The sequence below is a fragment of the Topomyia yanbarensis genome, chromosome 3 (genome assembly GCF_030247195.1).
Source record: "Topomyia yanbarensis strain Yona2022 chromosome 3, ASM3024719v1, whole genome shotgun sequence".
Taxonomy (NCBI): domain Eukaryota; kingdom Metazoa; phylum Arthropoda; class Insecta; order Diptera; family Culicidae; genus Topomyia; species Topomyia yanbarensis.
In genome coordinates, this window is record NC_080672.1 from 399663056 (window position 1) to 399684541 (window position 21486).

The following is a 21486-nucleotide window of genomic DNA, read 5'->3' on the forward strand; positions in this document are numbered from 1 at the left end:
ATCCAAGTCAGCGCAAGCAGTTGCTTTTTTCTTGTGTGCTTTGTCTGAAGAACAAAAGGAACCGTTACTATTATTCTATCAAGATGACTGAGTCTCGACAGTAAAATGTGATTCTTCGGGCTAACACGGTGGCCGTTGACTTCCGATCTTTCCGCATAAAACCTAGTATTGGTGATGTGGAACATTTGCTGAAGGAAAAAATGCAGCTTCGGGTTTCAGACGTAAGTTTCATCCAGTTGGAGCACGTCAGACACGCGGTGCTGATAACGTTCAACAAATTTGCCCAGGAAAAAAGATTCATTTCGCAAAACAACTTGAAACATGTTATGGATTGTGACCCCGCAAAAATTAAGATCCCTGTGTATATGGATAACGGAAACGTGGAAGTTAAATTACATGGTTTGGCATCACGTACTTGCAAAGTGGCCATTAAAAGATTCATGTCGTATTTCGGAGAAGTGGAATCCATTTCGTAGAATACTTTCCAGGTATTTCAAATGGTGTTTTTGTGGTGAGAATGCGGGTGGACCAACCCATTCCCTCCTACCTTACCCTGCAGTACACAACAGAAGGGGGTGATACCATTATACAGCGAACTCTATGTACATATCAAGGACAAACTAACACGTGCCAGTTATGTGAACAAACGGCACATTACGGATAACCCTGCCCAGAAACCGCTAAGAAAAGCTCATCTACAGAAAGAAATACCAACACTCAGTCTCCAATATCATTCCCTAAGCCACAAACGGTTGCCAAATTTGTGGCTGCTGTTCAAGCAATAATGACAACTGCGAATGCCGCGTCAAGTACCACAAACTCAACAGCTAATTCCAGCAATGAGGGAGCTACTAGCAATGACGGAGGGTTCACGCTCGTGACCCGAAAGGGAAAGAAGTTAAGAACAACACCTGATCGAGAACATCAAGGCAGTAACCCCGATGATGACCCGGACATGTGCGAAGACGACAGAGATACAAATGACCCCCATGATGTAGTTGACGTAGATGCAAATATTTCCCCGACACGAAAAAGGATCTCCGCGCGCAATGGCAAGTCGCGCGTACGGGATCGATCTTAGCATTAATTGTTTATTATTTTTGTTGTTTACATCATGTAAATATATAAAAGACCCACGGCTCCGTGAAGCTAACGCCTTGAGCCGTGCCAAATAAACGAATTAAAAAAAATGAAATTTTGATATATCTTCGTTGTATTGGAATATTATTGAAAACTGAATAAACTGATCAATTTAGACTGTTTTGACTATATTTGGAACACAACTGTAGTTTCGTAGATATTCTAGAAGAATTGCAAGGTAAAAATTGAACATCTTCTAGCACTGCAGAAGAAGCACCTATCTTGATCAAAATAGGTTTAGTGTTTCTTGACCCCTTTCGGTGACGGCGCCGATGGTTGGGTGGTAAGCGAGACCTCCACTCACCCCAGTTGGTCTGGGTTCAATCCCAGTCGAGGTCGTTGAGAATGTTCAGAGCTGAGAAAATTCTGAGGTCACGTCTACCTTCGGGAGGGAAGTAAAGCCGTTGGTCCCCGGTCCATGAGTTGATGGGTCGATATCTTGTCCCGATAGTAGGAGTTGTCATCTCTCTGGCGTCGGTGTTTGGCCTCGTAGCGGAATAAGGCAGACGAAAAAAAAGAGGTTGGGAATTTCATACGTGACCGGACGGTTCAGTCTATATATCCGGAACCATAAAAACGGTTTATATTTTATAGACATCTGTGGTGATAATATAGCTATCATTTGGGACTAAGTTTGTGAAAATCAGCCCAACCATTTCCGAGAAACTGATGTAAGTTTGTTAATTTTGAAAGATGGCCGCTTTTCCCGGTCACTTCCGGAACCGTCTATGGTAGTCAATGTAGTCAACGAAAGTTCGGTTGGCTGTCAGTGACCTAGAACTGCAAATTTAAGTTGTTTGAGAGGCATTATAGCGAAATTTTTACCTTTTTTGCTTTCGGCGGTGTATCGGTTTGAATCGGAATTTGCTTTGTGACCGCCCGCCACAACCCGTAACTCCGTAACCGGAAGTCGGATCGGGATGAAATTTATTAGCCATTTACGGGGATAAAACACCTTTCATTTGACACTGAGTCTGGTTGAATCGGTCAAGCCATCTTCGAGAAACCGATGTGACTGTTATTTAGAATTTGGATACTTCCGTCGGGGCTTCCGGGACCGATGATGGTGGCCAGTGTGGCCAAAGAAACTTTGAATGGCTGTTAGTGATCTAGTACTACAAATCCAAGCCCAATCCCGACCCCGCACATAGGATTAGAAATTTTTCATGAGAAATTTTTCTAACCCGAAGAGGCGAATGACCTTAAGGTTAAAACCTCTATAATAGAAATAAAAAAATCCAAGCAGATGTGGCCACATTTTGGAAAAAAATTAACCTTTATACACCCATTGCATAATTTATTAAAATCGACATTTTCTGCGTGATCGCACTCATCACCCTGTAATTCCGGAACCGGAAGTCGGATCCATTAGAAATTCTATAGCAGCCTATTGTACCTTTCATTGGAGACAAAGTTTGTGAAAATCGGTTCAGCCATCTCTGAGCAAAGTGTGTGAGATTGTGTTCACGTACACACACAGACGCACATACACACATACATACACACAGACATTTGCCGAACTCGACAAGCTGAATCGAATGGTATATGTCACTCGGCCCTCCGGGTCTCCGTTAAAAAGTCGGTTTTCAAAGCAATTACAATACCTATATTGAGAAAGGCAAAAAAAATGAAACATTGGAATATTCAGAAAAAATTAAGAAAATAGAAATATTGAAACATTTGGAAAACTAAAAGAATTTGGAAAATTTATGAAAACATAAATAGAAAAATTAGAAATTGCAGAATAAAACTAAACTAAGAAAGCATAAACGAGGAGCAAATTATAATAAGAGAAAAATGTGGAAAAAGTAGGAAAAATAAAAGAATTAAAATAGCTATAAATTTAAAAATATAAAGAGTAATAAGAAATAATTGCGAAATCGAGCCAAATCAAAATAAATAGATATGCTAACAATAAAAACTAAAAAAAGAAATTTCAAATTAAAATAACCAACATTTTATGAATCAGGAAAAAAAGTGCAATTTAAAAAATGGAAAAATTAGAAAAATAAAAAAATGGACAAATTAGATTTAAACAAAAATTAGAATTAATGAAAAAATAATAAAATAGAAAAGTTTGCAAACAGGAGATATTAGACAAAATAAAAGCATCATCGTAATATAGCACATCCTGCAAATATTATCAAAAATTACATGCGAAACTATATATGGGTAAAAGAAATCCAGAGTGCCTCCTTTTAGCTGCACCGTCTGAAGGTTTATCGACTTGCTTCTCGTGCGACTAGCGAGGAACGAATGAAGCAAATAGGTACATGCGGGACTTATATGATTTCCCAATATTCGGTTAGGTCTCCTAGGAACTCAAAATTGTTACTAACGTCGATAAGCTATCACTTCTGTTTTCTTCGAAATTTTGAAAATGTGTCTGAAAGGTTAGTCGTAATCACGACAACATTTAAAATCTGAATTTTTGGGAATTTTCTGATTAAATCATTTAGGAAATTTGCGTTTCCACTTCATCTCATCAGAATCCCATACTAACTTAGTAACAGGACTAAGCTAGCGCTGGATTGACGCTAGCTGCAAAAGAACGAAAATACTGTTTGGGTTGCTGAGTAAACCTCTAGTTCTGATGTATCGTAAGAAAAGGAAGTGATGATTAAGCTGATGAGAATTAATGAATTCAAATCTCTCCTTTGTGGAGAATAATTTCCTCTGCTGTCACTAAGTTTGTGTCACATTCTGATCAGAACGCAAATTTTATAACTTATTTAGTTATAGGTTGTGCGCTTTGACGCGCAAAATGTGATTTAAAACAGCTTTCTCCGTAGTGGAGAAAAAAAATCGTTTTTAACTACTTTTTCCACTACGGAGAAATATGGCATAGTGTATATTCTGTTTGTTGGGAACTTTTTAAATCATTTAAAATCTAATTTAATTTTTTAAAAATTTCTGCAATCTCATGAAACTTTTCGAAAACTTCTGAATTCCTTTGAAATTTTTTGAAGCCTTCCAAGGTATTTTGAAATTATCGGAATACTTTTAAAATGTTCTGAAATACTAGGCCCTTTTTAATCTTCTGAAAACAGTGGAATCTATTGAAAACTTTTTCTATACGTAATACATTGATTTTTATTCAAAAAGTCTGAAATCTTTACGAATTTGATGAAATTTTCTAGAATCTCCTGAAATTCTTTGAAATCTTTTAAAATCTTTGGGAATTTTCTTATTCATCAGAAATTCTTCGGAAATACTTTGTCTTCTAAAGTCTTCTGAAATTTTCTGAAATCTCCTGAGATCTTTTAGCATGATTCAAAATCTTCTGAAATTTTATAATAATTCAATAATCGTCTCCATCATCCGCTAATATCCTCAGAAATCTTCGAGAATCATCAAAAGTAGTCTGAAATTTTCTGTAATATTCTGAAACCTTCTGGTTTTTTTTTAATTTACTGAACTCTTTTGAAAACTTCTGAAATCTTCTGAAATCATCTGAAATCTTCTGAAATCTTCTGAAATCTTCTGAAATCTTCTGAAATCTTCTGAAATCTTCTGAAATCTTCTGAAATCTTCTGAAATCTTCTGAAATCTTCTGAAATCTTCTGAAATCTGCTGAAATTCTCTGAAATCTTCTGAAATCTCCCAAAAACCTGAAACTTTTTGAAATCTCCTGAAATGTTTCGAAGCAATCTGAATTTTTTTTGAAATCTTCTGAAATCTTCTCAAATCTTCTGAATTCTCACAAAATCTTTTAAAATCTCCTCAAAACTTTGAAATTTATTGAAATCTTTTGAAATCCTCTGCAAACTTCTGAAATCTTAGGAAATGTTGTGAAATTTTCAGAAATCTTCTAAAATTCTCTGAAATCTTCTGAAATCTCCCAAAATCTTTTGAAACCTCATCCAAACTTCTGAAACTTTTTGAAATATCCTGAAATCTTTTGAAATCATCTGAAATCTTTTGAGATCTTCTGATTTTTTTCTGAAATATACTGAAATCTTCTCAAATATTCTTCTGAAATTCTCTGAAATCTTCTGAACTCTTCTGAAATCTCCTTAAATTTTTCGAAATCTCATCAAAGCTTCTAAAATTTTTTGAAATCTTCTGAAATCTTTTTAAATTTCCAAAAATATTTTGAAATCTCTTCAAAACTTTTGCAATTTATTGAAATCTTCTGAAATCTTCTGAAATCTTCTGAAATCTTCTGAAATCTTCTGAAATCTTAGGAAATCTTCTGAAATCTTCTGAAATTCTCTGAAATCTTCTGAAATCTTCTGAAATCTTCTAAAATCTTCTGAAATCTTGTGAAATCTTCTGAATTCTTCCAAAATCCTTTGAAATCTCCTCAAAAATCTTAAAATTTATTGAAATCTTCTGAAAACTTCTGAAATCTTCCAAAATCCTTTAAAATCTCATCAAAGTTCTAAAAAAATTTAAAATCTTTTGAAATCTCGGAAAATATTTTGAAATCTCTTCAAAATCTCTGAAATTTATTGAAATCTTCTGCAAACTTCAGAAATCTTCTGAAATCTTAGCAAATTTTCTGAAATCTTCCAAAATCTTTTGAAATCTCCTCAAAACTTCTGAAATTTATTGAAATCTTTGAAATCCTCTGAAATCTTCTAAAAATTTATGAAATCTTCTGGAATCTTGTGAAATATTTTAAAATCTTCTGAAATCTTCCAAAATCCTTTGAAATCACCTCAAAACTTCTGAAATTTATTGAAATCTTCTGAAATCTTATTAAAACTTCTAAAATCTTCGGAAATCTTAGAAAATCTGCTGAAGTCTTCTGCAATCTTCTGAAATATTCTGAAATCTCCTGAAATCTTCCGAAATCTTCTGAAATCTTCTGAAATCTACTGAAATATTTTGAAATGTACAAAAATATTTTGAAATCTCCTCAAAAGAAAATGAAATCTCTGAAATATTTTGAAATTTCTTCAAAACTTCTGAAATCTTCTGAAGTTTTCTGTTATCTTCTGAAATCTTCTGAATATTTCTGAAATCTTCTGAAATCTTCTGAAATCTTCTGAAATCGTCTGAAATCTTCTGAAATCTTCTGAAATCTTCTGAAATCTTCTGAAATATTCTGAAATCTTCTGAAATTTTCTGAAATCTTCTGAAATCTTCTGAAATCTTCTGAAATCTTCTGAAATCTTCTGAAATCTTCTGAAATCTTCTGAAATCTTCTGAAATCTTCTGAAATCTTCTGAAATCTCCCAAAATCTTTTGAAACCTCGTCCAATCTTCTGAAACTATTTGAAATATTCTGAAATCATTTGAAATCTTTTGAGATCTTCTGATTTTTTTCTGAAATATTCTGATATTCTTTGAATTCTCCCAAAATCTTTTGAAATCTCCTCAAAACTCAAAACTCCTCAAAATTTCTTGAAATCTTCTGAAATTTTCTGAATTCTTCTGAAATCTTCTGAAATCTTCTGAAATCTTCTGAAATCTTCTGAAATCTTCTGAAATCTTCTGAAATCTTCTGAAATCTTCTGAAATCTTCTGAAATCTTCTGAAATCTTCTGAAATCTTCTGAAATCTTCTGAAATCTTCTGAAATCTTCTGAAATCTTCTGAAATCTTCTGAAATCTTCTGAAATCTTCTGAAATCTTCTGAAATCTTCTGAAATCTTCTGAAATCTTCTGAAATCTTCTGAAATCTTCTGAAATCTTCTGAAATCTTCTGAAATCTTCTGAAATCTTCAGAAATCTTCTGAAATCTTCTGAAATCTTCTGAAATCTTCTGAAATCTTCTGAAATCTTCTGAAATCTTCTGAAATCTTCTGAAATCTTCTGAAATCTTGTGAAATCTTGTGAAATCTTCTGAAATCTTCTGAAATCTTCTGAAATCTTCTGAAATCTTCCAAAATTTTTTGAAATCTCCTCAAAACGTCTGTAATTTATTGAAATCTTCTGAAAATTTCTGGAATCTTAGGAAATTTTCTGGTATCTTCAGAAATCTTGTGAAATCTTCTGAAATCTTCCAAAATCCTTTGAACTCTCCTCAAAACTTCTGCAATTTTTTGAAATATTCTGAAAACTTCTGAAATCTGAGGAAATTTTCTGACATCTTCAGAAATCTTGTGTAATCTTCCAAAATCTTTTGAAATCTCATCAAAGCTTCTAAATTTTTTAAAAATCTTTTGAAATCCAAATATATTTTGAAATCACCTCAAAACTTCTGAAATCTTCTGAAATCTTCTGCAAACTTCAAAAATCTTTTGAAATCTTAGGAAATCTTGTAAGATCTCCTCAAAACTTCTGAAATTTATTGAAATCTTTGAAATCCTCTGAATTCTTCTGAAAACTTATGAAATCTTCTGAAATCTTATGAAATCTTCTAAAATCTTCCAAAATCCTTTGAAATCGCCTCAAAACTTCTGAAATTTATTGAAAACTTCTGAAATCTTGTGAAATCTTGTGAAATCTTGTGAAATCTTCTGAAATCTTCTGAAATCTTCTGAAATCTTCTGAAATCTTCTGAAATCTTCTGAAATCTTCTGAAATCTTCTGAAATCTTCTGAAATCCTCTGAAATCCTCTGAAATCTTCTGAAATCTTCTGAAATCCTCTGAAATCTTCTGAAATCTTCTGAAATCTTCTGAAATCTTCTGAAATCTTCTGCAATCTTCTGAAATCTTCTGAAATCTTCTGAAATCTTCTGAAATCTTCTGAAATCTTCTGAAATCTTCTGAAATCTTCTGAAATCTTCTGAAATCTTCTGAAATCTTCTGAAATCTTCTGAAATCTTCTGAAATCTTCTGAAATGTACTGAAATCTTCCAAAATCTTCTGAAATCATCTGAAATCTTCTGAAATCTTCTGAAATCTTCTGAAATCTTCTGAAATCTTCCGAAATCTTCTGAAATCTTCTGAAATCTTCTGAAATCTTCTGAAATCTTCTGAAATCTTCTGAAATCTTCTGAAATCTTCTGAAATCTTCTGAAATCTTCTGAAATCTTCTGAAATCTTCTGAAATCTTCCGAAATCTTCTGAAATATTCTGAAATCTTCTGAAATCTTCTGAAATCTTCTGAAATCTTCTGAAATCTTCTGAAATCTTCTGAAATCTTCTGAAATCTTCTGAAATCTTCTGAAATCCTCTGAAATCCTCTGAAATCTTCTGAAATCTTCTGAAATCCTCTGAAATCTTCTGAAATCTTCTGAAATCTTCTGAAATCTTCTGAAATCTTCTGAAATCTTCTGAAATCTTCTGAAATCTTCTGAAATCTTCTGAAATCTTCTGAAATCTTCTGAAATCTTCTGAAATCTTCTGAAATCTTCTGAAATCTTCTGAAATCTTCTGAAATCTTCTGAAATGTACTGAAATCTTCCAAAATCTTCTGAAATCATCTGAAATCTTCTAAAACCTTCCAATATCCTTTGAAATCGCCTGAAATTTATTGAAAACTTCTGAAATCTTGTGAAATCTTGTGAAATCTTCTGAAATCTTCTGAAATCTTCTGAAATCTTCTGAAATCTTCTGAAATCTTCTGAAATCTTCTGAAATCTTCTGAAATCCTCTGAAATCCTCTGAAATCTTCTGAAATCTTCTGAAATCCTCTGAAATCTTCTGAAATCTTCTGAAATCTTCTGAAATCTTCTGAAATCTTCTGAAATCTTCTGAAATCTTCTGAAATCTTCTGAAATCTTCTGAAATCTTCTGAAATCTTCTGAAATCTTCTGAAATCTTCTGAAATCTTCTGAAATCTTCTGAAATCTTCTGAAATCTTCTGAAATCTTCTGAAATCTTCTGAAATCTTCTGAAATCTTCTGAAATCTTCTGAAATCTTCTGAAATCTTCTGAAATCTTCTGAAATCTTCTGAAATCTTCTGAAATCTTCTGAAATCTTCTGAAATCTTCTGAAATCTTCTGAAATCTTCTGAAATCTTCTGAAATCTTCTGAAATCTTCTGAAATCTTCTGAAATCTTCTGAAATCTTCTGAAATCTTCTGAAATCTTCTGAAATCTTCTGAAATCTTCTGAAATCTTCTGAAATCTTCTGAAATCTTCTGAAATCTTCTGAAATCTTCTGAAATCTTCTGAAATCTTCTGAAATATTCTGAAATCTTTCAAAATCGTTTGAAATCTTCTGAAATCTTCTGAAATCTTCCAAAATCGTTTGAAATCTCCTCAAAACGTCTGCAATTTATTGAAATCTTCTGAAAACTTACGAAATTTTCTGGTATCTTCTGAAATCTTGTCAAATCTTCTGAAATTTTCTAAAATCCTTTGAAATATCCTCACAACTTTTGAAATTTATTGAAATCTTCTAAAAACTTCTGAAATCTTAGGAAATTTTCTGATATCTTCTAAAATCTTGTGAAATCTTCTGAAATCTTCCAAAATCCTTTGAAATCTCATCAAATCTTCTAATTGTTTTTAAATCTTTTGAAATCCCCAAAAATATTTTGAAATCTCCTCAAAACTTCTGAAATTTATTGGAATCCTCTGAAATCTTCTGCAAACTTCAGAAATCTTCTGAAATCTTAGGAAATCATCTGAAATCTCCCAAAATCTTTTGAAATCTCCTCAAAACTTCTGAAATGTATTGAAATCTTTGAAATCCTTTGAAATCTTCTAAAACCTTTTGAAATCTTCCAAAATCCTTTGAAATCACCTCAAAACTTCTGAAATTTATTGAAATCTTATGAAATTTTCCAATATCTTTGGAAATCTTAGGAAATCTGCTGGTCTTCTGAAATCTTCTGAAATATTCTGAAATCTTCTAAAATATCCTGAAATCTTTCGAAATCCTCTGAATTCTTCTGAAATCTTTTGAAATCTCCAAAAATATTTTGAAATCTCCAAAAATATTTTGAAATCTCCTCAAAACTTATGATTTTTTTAAAATCTTCTGAAATCTTCTGAAATTTTATGAAATCTCTGAAATATTTTGAAATTTCTTCAAAACTTTTGAAGTTTTGAATATTTCTGAAATCATCTGAGTATTTCTGAAATCTTCTGAAATCTTCTGAAATCTTTTAAAACTTCTTAAATTTTTCTGAAATTACATGACTTTTTTAATCTTCTGAAATTCTGGGCATTTTCTGAAATCTTCTAAAATTTTATGAAGTCTTTTGAAATGCTTTAAAAATATTCTGAAGTATGCTGAAATCTTATAAAATCTTCTGAAATTATGTAATGTTCTCAAAAACTTTTTGAAATTTTCGAGAATCATCTAGTCTTCTGAAGTTTTCTGAAATTATGTAAAAGTCTCCTGAAATCTTTCAAAATCTTCTGAATTTTTCGAAATACGTTGAAATTTTCTGAATTTTTTCGAAATCTTCTGAAATTATCTGGAATTTCTCGTAATCTTTCGAAATCTTCTGAAATCAACTGAAACTTTCTATTAACTTATGATTTTTTCTGAATGTTCCGGCCATTTCTTAAAGTTTTCTTACAAGAATTCCCTGAAATCTTCTAAAATCTTCCGAATTCTTCGGAAATATTCCGAAATCTGATTTTTTTTTTCAAAAACTCTGAAACCATCGATTTTGTTAAATCATCTGAAGTCTTCGAGAAACAGATATCATTATTGTAAGCCTCTGAAATCATTCGAAATTTTCTGATATTCTCTTAAACCTTCCAAAATTTTCAATGTTTTCTTAAGGGGCCATTTTTTCATGGAATTTGTTACGTAATAGGGGATGGGATGAAAAAAATTTGTGACAATTTGTTATATGGGGGGAGGGGGAGTCAATTTTAAGAAATTTTTGCGTTACGTAATTTATGGATGGTCCCTAAGTCTTCAGAAATTTTCCGAAATCTGCTGCAATAATTTAAATATTTTGGAGATCTTTAAATCTTGTAAAATTTTCGGAAATGGTAAAAAAAAATCTGAAATCTTTTAAAACCTTCCCAAGTTAACTGAATATTATAGATAAATATCATCAAATTTTTGAAACGTTCCAGTGCCATTTGAGGTAGTCTGAAAATACGCTGCAAGATTTTAAAATGCTCTAAAATTTTCGAGATCTTCTAAATTCATTAAATATTATCTGGAAACTTTATAATTCTAGAAATCCTGGTTTCTCAACTTACTCTGTTTGGAAGCGAAATGAGTGACAAAACTGGTTCATCACCCGATGCGGTCAACTGTGTTGCTTTTTGAAATGTTCGGTAAGTTCTTCGACTTGCGAAGTGGAGCAATTATTAAAGATGGACATGATTCCACCATGTACGTCGTGAGGTACAGATTATGTTCCAAAACAGTCAAGCAGAATCATTTGAAAAAGAACTTGAAACACTTCGTCGAATGTAATGACTTTTTATACTACTTCCCAGTATGTATAGACAATGACCATATTGTAGTGAAACTACATGGCCTGGTACCGCGTACTAATGCTCGTACTATCAAACAATACAATACAAATACGGAGAAGTGAATACCGCAAAGGAACTTCTTGCCAGGATTACGCAACGGTATTCGTGTGGTGAGAATGCGTCTGACAAATCTTTTCCTCTCCTACCTGATAGTCCAAGGCAAATAAAATCAATGTATTACATATATTTAGTGAACATTAGTCACGTACCCTGGAATGATTCCTGCAAGCTGCGTCAACATGATCCGATAGACAAGCATTTTTAAGGCTATTTTTTGAATGCTGTGAAAATCACAAAAGACCAACGGCTCGGTTATGCTAACGCATTGAGTCGTGTCAAATATACAAAAGAGAGAAATCTTCAGAATTGTTCTCAAAAAAATAATCTTAGAATTGACAAACTCAATGACAAATTACGAACTATGGCGATTCGCACAATGTGATTTCTTACAAGACTATAGATATTGGGATGTGCTGCATAGAATGGATTTTGAAACATTAAAACTCGTTGGATGCAGTAATTGAATCATCAGTAAAAATTGAATATATTTTTATTCACCAATCGCATGAAAGGTATGCAAAGTATTCTCGGATTTCATAATATTTGTGTAAAAGAATTAAAGTCATTGCTTTAAAAATCGTTCTGCCAGGTATAGAAATGTGCTCCATTTGTCATAAATTCCATTTTCATGTATCTGCAGCAGCAGCAGTATATGAAAATCGATAAATTTTCCCGGTTGCGACAGAAATCGACGGCTAAAGAGATTATCAAATGCCAATGAGTGTCATGTGCAAAATGGCATGTGAAAATTAAATAACGTTCCGCGTCACATCTGGTGAGGTATTTTATCGCGAAATAGCTTCGTCATGTGTTTGGTGAGGGAGTCTCTAGATTCAACAGCCTTGCTCCACCGTTGCCCACATTGAACATAACGAAAACCCATGTAAGCTATGTTTAAATTTAATGCGACAACCGTTCAAAGTTCAACAATCAACACCCTTTTTGCGCTTAATGGAGCATACAGTCTACGGCGGTCTTGAATTAACACCATCGGTAATTAGTCACCCTGCTGTAGTGCACGCCAGTTGAGGCGAATCCTCACTCATTGGGTGTGAATCCGCGGATCTAGGGTGGGTGAAAATGGGGCAACCAACAAAAAGGTCCATCACGTATTTTACTTACACACAGTTCCGGCATGTGCGTGCGCTTCGAATACGATGATCGAAGCCAGCTCCCGCTTGATGGACGTCGACAGATGGGACAGAGCGGCGATGTGCAGCAACTCCTCGTATACCAGTTCCAGTTCTTCGTGGGTTCGCTCGTGGGATCTGTGATGGCACCGAGACAGGCAGCCAACCAGCCAGCCATCCAAACAGTGCACAGTGAAACCGGAAATGAAAGTGGAAAATAGAAAAAAGCGTCAACAATTTGAATTGCAAATCAGTGCCGGGCCCCCATTCGTCACGATGGGTGCGCTGTCCGCAGGAGTGTGTTTATGTGTGTACGTGTGTGTGTGTGACGGGGTTTTCGGTTTTGTGTATAACTGACGGTCCAACTTGTGGACGAGTCTGGATCAAACCGCATGAGCACTGAACAGGTGCTGTTGTTTTAGGCGAGTTTGGTACGTTGATTCATTAATTAATAAAGTTTGTAACTGGGACAAGTCCATCAACTATAGTTTTGCAGTATACTTGTTGTAACGGAAATTATTCTGAATGTGAACGATGTGAAATGGAAAACTGGTTCGCGTGAGGTTATGGTCAGCTCGTTGCTTAACAATAATGAATTCAGGCTTAGTATGGGCATTGAATTGAGTTAGAATAATGATGTTATACATATATGAAAAAACTTTCGGCAACTGTAATGGTAAGTTTACAGGCACAGTCCTAGCATCATCCTGTTTCAGTAATGCAAAATGTACCCATTGTTCTACAGATTTCCCGAGAATCAAGTCTTCCAACTATTCATTTAAACCTGTCATCCTTCTTGGTCAAAGCAACGTCGTTCAATTCTCATCATCAAGCTTCCTAAGAAACTTTCAAGTTCTGTTTTCCTTCCATTATTTCGCCCTTTGTGTGATGGGACTATCATTGTGGTAATAAACCATTCGCAGCCCTTCTAGACCACCATCCCGTACCGCTCTGCTAGTGAACTTCGTCTGTCTTTCGAAAAACATTACCTCGAGTTACGACTCAGTTTTCCACGCTTGCTTCATCATGGTGACATAATTTTTATTACTTCTACTGTATCGTCGTCCACGTCCACCTTCCGCGTCCAATTTGTGACGGGACGTTTTATGATTCAATTCTGCGACACCCCTCGTTGCGCCTGAACAAACAAGAACAACAGCATTGCAAACAACAGCCAACCAACCGAGCGAGCGACCAACGAAACGAACCGAGAATATTATCCAGAAAGCAGAACTTAACAGGTTTACACACATACATACCAACAACCATTGTACATATCACGGGGGTGGTAGAAATCTTAATTTAGATCAGGGAGGCGGCAACAGGTTAGTTGCTGCCGGAGGAATGCTGCAAGTTTCGCCGCCGCCGCCGTTATTTATCGGTGTCAACATTGTTCAAATTGGGGCAGAGATTAATGAACACCCGGTGGTTGTTTTGCCACAGAACAGTAATTTAAGTTGGCCCAGCTCCCTCTGTAACTAAGAGAAGAGGCGGCTTCATGTTCTTCTTAATTTTATCTACTAATCCCGGCAAAAAATGAGGAGACAACAAGCAGTTATTGTTGCAATATACACAGAGCCTTAGCGTGCGGTTGGCCAGGTTGGCCCCCGTCAAGGGCGCCAGCCTCAGAGGGGCGCTGAAATCATGACCGGCTTTTTAATAATTCCTGAAATAAATCAAGAGAATTGCCATTTCCAAGGAAACTGAACAGAGAATGTAAACACCAAAGGGTTTCAATGCAGTTTTTGCTAAAAGAGAAACTGAGTCAAGTTCTAATTTCAACTTAAAGAATACGAAGGCAGAGACAGAAATTACGGGAGATATGATATATTCAAAGACAAGCCAAAGGATAAGAATTCCAAATATATGCTAAGTGTGGGGGTCTGCAAGGGATGACATTGAGATGACATTGATTTTTAACCGAAACGGTTTTGTCAAGTCAAGCTGATTTTTGTGTGATTACGTATAAATGAGGAAACATTCGACTGCATTGTAACATTACTTTGACCAGTGGTGGATTCAGGGGAGGGTCTTTGGGGTCCGGACCCCCGAAATTTTTAACTTGTTGAGAAATTTTAAAATAGTTTCTATTTTACTTCGCTCTAAATTCAAAATCATTCCAAACCAGATTCAACCAGCAATTAACAGATTTTTAATTAAATGAGGTTATTACATTGTACAATACGTAGTACAATGAAAACTTTAGGATCGAAATTTCGGACCCCCTCCGAAAATTTTTCCTGGATTCGCCCCTGACTTTGACCCTTCCATTTCACGAAAGAACTTGGTTTTATCGAACTGAACCACCTGCTCCTCGAGTTTGTGTTAACGGAATGTTGTATTTACATGTCTATGTGAAATTCTTTAAACCTTTACATCTGAAGTCTTTCTTCGGGGATATTCATGTTCACCACGACATATTCGCTAGCAATACTGCAAATTAGAGATGGGCAAACCGATTCAGTTTGGTGAGTGAACCGTATCCGATTCACTCACTAAAATGAATCAACTCTTTTGATCGATTCAGTGACTCGTACTTTGAAAAATGCTTGAGATGAAACGAGAAAAATCTAGGGCTTTAAGAAACGCTTTCGTGTTACACATATTTGAAGTAATTTTCTATCATAGTTCCATTTTCAATAATGAATTCAATTCATTTTATATTTCTCCAATACTATTTGAGTAAATGTTGAAGGTACGTATAGGCGTTTAGCCAAATTTCGAAAAGAGTAGGGTAAGCTAATTTTCTTTCCTTCCGTCAAATGGTTGGAACACATGTGAGTTTGAGAAGAGGTTCAGCTATTATTGGACAATCTCAAATGTAACTGCAACCGTTGGATTTGGCGAGACTTCAGGCACGTAGCTAGAGATGGGGCTAGACGGCTAAAGCCCCCCTCGAAATGTTTAAAAAATAAATTTTAAAAACATTATTGCCAGCAACTTTTAACAATTTTGTAGCTAGTTTCGCGTGTATAAATTATTGAGAAAAAGTTGTTTCCAACAACCAAAAACAATGGTCACGAAATTCAGTATGGTTTATGCTTGTTTATGTTTATGTCCGAGCCAGTGTGAAGCAAACGACAAATATAGTTACTTTTATATGGAGCGCCTTGTCGGAAGAACAAAGGAAACAACCATTATATTTCTTGCTCTAGTAATTTGTCGAGATGAGTGAGTCGCAGAGGCAAAAAGTGATGCTCCGGCCAAAGACTGTGATTATTGATGACTCACATAAGACCGAGTATTCGTGATGAGAAACATTTTCTGAAGGCGAAAATTGCTCAGACGAAAGCATTTATTTTGAATAAATTAAACACATGGTTGTGTGTGACAATGCCAGAGTTTCATATATATTTTAATTTTAAGTTGAGTGGCTTTCATTTTGTGTTTTATATCCTGCTCCGTGATCCACATTCAGGAAGATCACATTGGTTCTGCAATTTTCGGATTAACAAGTGTTTTTGTTTCCGTCGGAGAGCGACAATCCAACGTCGGGCTGGGTATAAAGAGACCAATCGAGTACTCCGAAGTTTCAGTGAAAAGGGATTCATTATTTGTGAACGGATAGTCAGGATTTCAAGTTGATGAAGACACTCTGTGATGGATCGCAGGCTGTGCACAGTTTAAATGAATGTCCATCACTGAACTGAACTGAAAATTTACTGAAAATCGGTGAGGTCGTTTCTTGTTTCTTTATAAAACTTCTCCAAACCATTCCTATTTGGAAGTAGCTATATGCTACAACGCAAACATCTTTCATTTGTCATTTTTTATGAATATACTTGAAGATTAACAAATGTAGTGTTTTCAAAATATTATTAAATTTTGTTAATACAGTGTGACTTGGTCAGCCGAACTTTACTGTCACGTCATACGTGTCCTTATCAGACTAATTAATGTTTCACAGAGCAAGCTACCAAAATCTGTCATCAAAGAGAGTGGAAGCGTTTGTTTTTTGACTTCATTTACTGGATCTTTAGGAGAGTCAATCCTACATGAGTTTGTATATATTGAATGGTTTTCGTAAAGAATTCGCAGACGGTGTGGAAAAGAGCGAATAAAAGTACTTTAACCAAGGCTTATTAGCCAGAGCACGGTATAAATACCTCTGTTCCATCGCGAAGGACCAAAGGAGTGACATTGACCTTCTTAGCCAAGTCACTTCCAATGATTTATTGTATACCCCTTTAAGAAACGGTCGGTACGGTTGTCCTCGTTTCTTCCTCTATTAAGATTCAAAAAGATTCGTTGATTAAAGTATTCATTAAATGTACAATTTAATAACCTATAATTTTGAATCGTCTTCAAACTCAACTTTGCACAGTAGGCATTGGCGTTTCAATATTTGCGACATATGAAAATATTCTTCAAATATTAATATTTACAAGAAAAACACTACAGAATAACTGTAGTGTTTTCCAGGATGCTTTTCAATACTGGTTGGCAGTTGGCCAGGAAAAATATTTCCCGCCTCGTGGATACGTGCAATGGCTAAGAGCTTGCGCGAGACCTGCTGGACAACCATGAAAACTAGTTTTATAATTTTTATTATTGGAAATAGATCTAAATGGATAAAAGAACCACTGCTCCGATTGGCGAAAGCATTGAACCGAGTCCACTAAACGAATAATTTAAAAAAGTAAAAGTTTTATGGACGTCTGAGCACTAAAACTCTCCAAAAGTGAACGCTTCATCGCAAGTGATTGTCACGTTTAACAAAACTTAGATGTAATTCTCAATATTGGCAACCACATTTTAACTTTAAATTATAAGTTTTTGAATTGCACCCAATTTGAATTTATGTATTAGGTCTGCGCACAGTATAAATACTAGGCATCACATTTAAGCCTACTAGGCAAAAAATATTTTGGTTTACTGAGAATGATATAGCCGAGGCAATAATTTATGTTTTCGCATCAGTTTAATGCAATATTTTCATTGGAACATAATTTAATTTTCATGCGAGGAATTCGTTTCGTATTAAAAGGCTATTGCGACTAAAATGTTGTGACTGGTTGAATCTATAAGTCCAATAATTTCGATTTCCTGTCTTCAGTATATGTCAGTCTCTTGGTCTGTTTTTTTTTGTTTGTTTTGAAATAAAATGAGAGAGATGATCAGAAATCACGGAGGAGAAAAAAATAATCAGCTAATCTAAGTCGCCTCAACAGCATCTCTTCTATCTGTTCTATGCACTCAGAACGAGTGCTTTCGTAATTACGCTCGGATACTTTCTATTCGGTTTGAATAAAACGGCATGTTCAAAAACATCTTCAAAAAGTCTTCGTTACCCGCACAACGTTCAACAACTTTAATTGAAATTGTTTCTCAAATTTTGGTAAAACAAACTTCTAATCAAAAAGGATCACAGTTTTCTTCAAGAAGTCATGCATCTCTTCCAATCTTGATGATGATTGTAAAAAAACTTGAGCTTGTTAAAAACGAACCAATTACTGAGCAGATTAGTGTCAACATGTTTGAATTGACTTAGAAATTGTAACTGCAAGCATCATAGCAAATCCAACTGCCAGAAAGAACTTGACAGAAGGCCATGCACACTGCCACTGACAATTTTTTTTTTTGCAAAAGTATCACAGGTATCGGATAAATTGCAGTAATTTATAAACAGCGAAATCTAAAAGAGAGTATCTTTGGCACAAGAGAAGCAAGTGCGATGTGTTCTCTTTGATTTTCGGAAGCAAGTATGATGCTAAAATTAATTGGCTCACCCATATTTGTTGTTTCAAGTTATTTTGGTAGCATCACAAATGTTACATTTAACAAAATTTACGTAAATTAGAATATAATAGTGGTTAGCACTAAGGGATTCCCTTGCGATTGGTAAACTATCCTTTAGTAGATAAACTCTCGGTTAGTTTAGTAGATTAATTCATTGGAACATATATTTTGTACAGTCAAAAAATCCATGAATTCGGATATAAAACCTATAACCTTCGTGAGCTCAAATATAATATTTGCATAATAACCTTATCGAGTCCCAACGGTTTTGCAAGAGTGTAGTTCAATAGAGCTAAAATTTGTATTTATGCTTTGTAGAGAAATCAGTAGTTTATTTGCACACATTTTACATGTCAACGAGCAAAATTACTACTCTGCCTTTTGCCATAGTTTCAAGGATCTATTAGAATAATTGCATAGAAAATCAGCCTGTCTAATGACTCAAAAATGATCAATTTAATAAAAAATAGGATCTGCAAAAAAAATCTAAATACTTAAATAGATAAATATTTTGTTGTTCTAACTTGTTTGTTAATATAGCCGAGAATAGTCTTTAACGTATTATCATTTAAATTGAAAATATTATACATTTGAATTAAATCGGAGTTGAACCGTTTCTCCGTATCTACAGATCGCCTGTCTGATTAGAAGATTTTTAGCGAATTTTGACATTCTCTTCTATTTGTATTTAAATAATTGAAGTCCAACTGACACTGAGTCCTTATGAACTAAAAAGAAATGATAAATGAAAAGTGGCAACAAACGGATACGAAACTGTGTAGAACTAAGACGAAGTCGAAGATATCGCCATAATCGTGGAAACGACGGGTCATTTCTAATATCGGTCTGTTAGTAAAGTAGTTAGTGTTGCGCATTTCAGTCTGAAGTAGTGTTCGAGGACAGAGGACACGGGTTGGTGCGTTTGTGATAGGAGATCGAGAATATCATGTTCAGCCAGAAGAAGCCTAGACACGAAGGTAGCCTGCGACGCGTGTCTACGATCTTCTAAAGTGTGTAGTCCTAATAATCAACAACGGTCTTCCTATGGTGACAGATCCAGCGGATCGTTACAATGCGATCAGCGTAACGCGTATCGTATGAATCATCGCTGGATAGCTTCAATAATTTGGCTCCAAGTTGCATGATAAGGGCACCCACCAGATGACGTTTGCAATTTCCAACGGTGAAAATTATAACTTGAACCTTTGAAAATTACATTCAGTGTCCAGTGACTATCTTAAGTCACCAGAATGAACACATTTTTGCAACAAGTTTTAAGCCCCTCCCGAAACAAAATCCTGGCTACGGGCATGCGAGACTTCCCATTTAGACGCGATGTTGTCAAATTCTTTTCAAATGCTCCATCTAGCAGTAGTTGTGTCAATTTGTAAACCAGAGGAATTTGCTTCACCTTCGGTTGATTGAGCACACATTTGGATATACCAGCTATTTTTTTGATGTTTTATTCCGTGTAGACAAACAGTGCTCAATGCTTGTAATGCATTTTATTTCATTCGCTCTAAAGATTCATAATCATAGCAAACTGTCATATCGACTCATTCGGTTCTTGTTGGATATCATTCGGCTCATAATAATTGGTCATTTTTTCAGTGAATCGCAGTTCTTTAAAAAAAGAATCGCGGTTCATTTATTCTTTTTGAAGAGTCGATTCTTTTGATCGATTCGTGATTCATTCGCCCATCTCTACTGCCTTAGGTTAGGAGAGCGGAGCCATTTCCATGTACATACTAAATCATTGTTCGAAAGTCGTTTACATACTAAAAAGAATGACAAAGTTAACACCAAAGGGGCGGAATACTGAGAATTCGCTAAGGACGCCAGAACACTGAAGCAGCAGTGTAACCTGGGTGAGGTACACATGACGATCCGGTTAAGGAAGGGATGCGGAGGAACTCAGAAAGCGATGATTCGTTTACCGGTAACCGCTGCAGACAAGGCACTGGAGGTAGGTATAGTCACGGTTGGATGGTCGACCTGCCTACTGGGAGCCGCCCCACGAGTAAATAAACAAGCGGAAAAATGCTTCAAGTGTTTGGGCTTTGGACATTTAGCAGGGGCTTGCAAAGGCCCGGACAGATCCGGGATGTGCTGGAAATGCGGGGAGACGGGCCATCTTGCGAGAGACTGCACGCAGAGGCCGAAGTGCTTGCTTTGCACCCCAGTGGACAGAAACGACCACCAGACGGATAGCTTTAAATGCCCTGCCTACAAGAAGGCGACTGTAGGTCAACGGTAATGAAGGTAACCCAGATAAACCTGAATCTCTGTGACACTGAACAGCAACTGTTGTGGCAGTCTACGACAGAAACTATGTGCGATGTTGTATTGATCGCAGAGTCCCCCTGACAACGGTAACTGGGTGGCGGATAGATCAGAAACAGCTGTGATACAAGTTATGGGCAGAGTCCCCATTCAAGAAATAGAACGCTTATATGAGGGCTTCGTGATCGCCAAAATCAACGACGTCTTCTTGTGTAGCTGTTACGCTCCTCCAAGGTGGACAGTAGAGCAGTTCAACCTAATGCTGGAGCAGTTGATCGGTCGGAAGCCGATAGACATTGGTGGTGACTTCAACGCCTGGGCTGTAGAATCGGACAGTAGAGTATCCAACACAAGAGGATGTATCCTGCAGAAAGCTCTAGCAAAGTTAGACGTACGATTGTGCAATGAAGGTTCTGTTAGCACATTTCGGAGAGACGGGTGGGAGTCTATCATCGATGTCAGATTCTGTAGTCCTTCATTGACGGCGGACCAAGCGATTGGCTACCGTATCGGTCAACGGAACCCTACTGCAGTATGAAGAAGGAAGTCCGGTGAACGAAAGTGGAAGACGAAAGCCTTCAACAAAAACCTCTTCGTTGAGGCACTTCAGCCGAACGGCGGGACCGAGAACGTGGATGCGGTTGATCTAAGGATTGTAGCGGCTTGTGACGCCACAATGCCGCGAAAGCTGGAACCACGCAACAAACGGCGTCCAGCTTAGTTGGTAGAACGAGGCGCTTAGCACGCTACGCGCTACTTGTCTCCAAGCCAGATAGAGAAGAGCGCAAGGCAGCGTTTCGGGAAGCTAAGGCCGCTTTAAAATGAAGGCCTCGTTGATGCG

At 35.8% G+C, this 21486-nt stretch overlaps 2 protein-coding genes across 7 annotated transcripts in view; both read right to left on the reverse strand.

Annotated features, from left to right (window-relative positions):
* The window catches only part of LOC131693720 (NADH-ubiquinone oxidoreductase 49 kDa subunit-like), a 366118-nt gene that overhangs the window by 175727 nt on the left and 168905 nt on the right, over positions 1–21486 (reverse strand). The gene's annotated exons all lie outside the window — the stretch shown is intronic.
* Positions 1–21486, reverse strand: part of LOC131693718 (rap guanine nucleotide exchange factor 4-like) — a 352448-nt gene that overhangs the window by 100878 nt on the left and 230084 nt on the right. For all 6 annotated transcript variants that reach the window (XM_058981800.1, XM_058981798.1, XM_058981803.1 and 3 more), the window contains one exon: positions 12616–12761. In XM_058981800.1, the coding sequence (XP_058837783.1) occupies positions 12616–12761 (146 nt within the window). The remainder of the gene's footprint in view (positions 1–12615; positions 12762–21486) is intronic.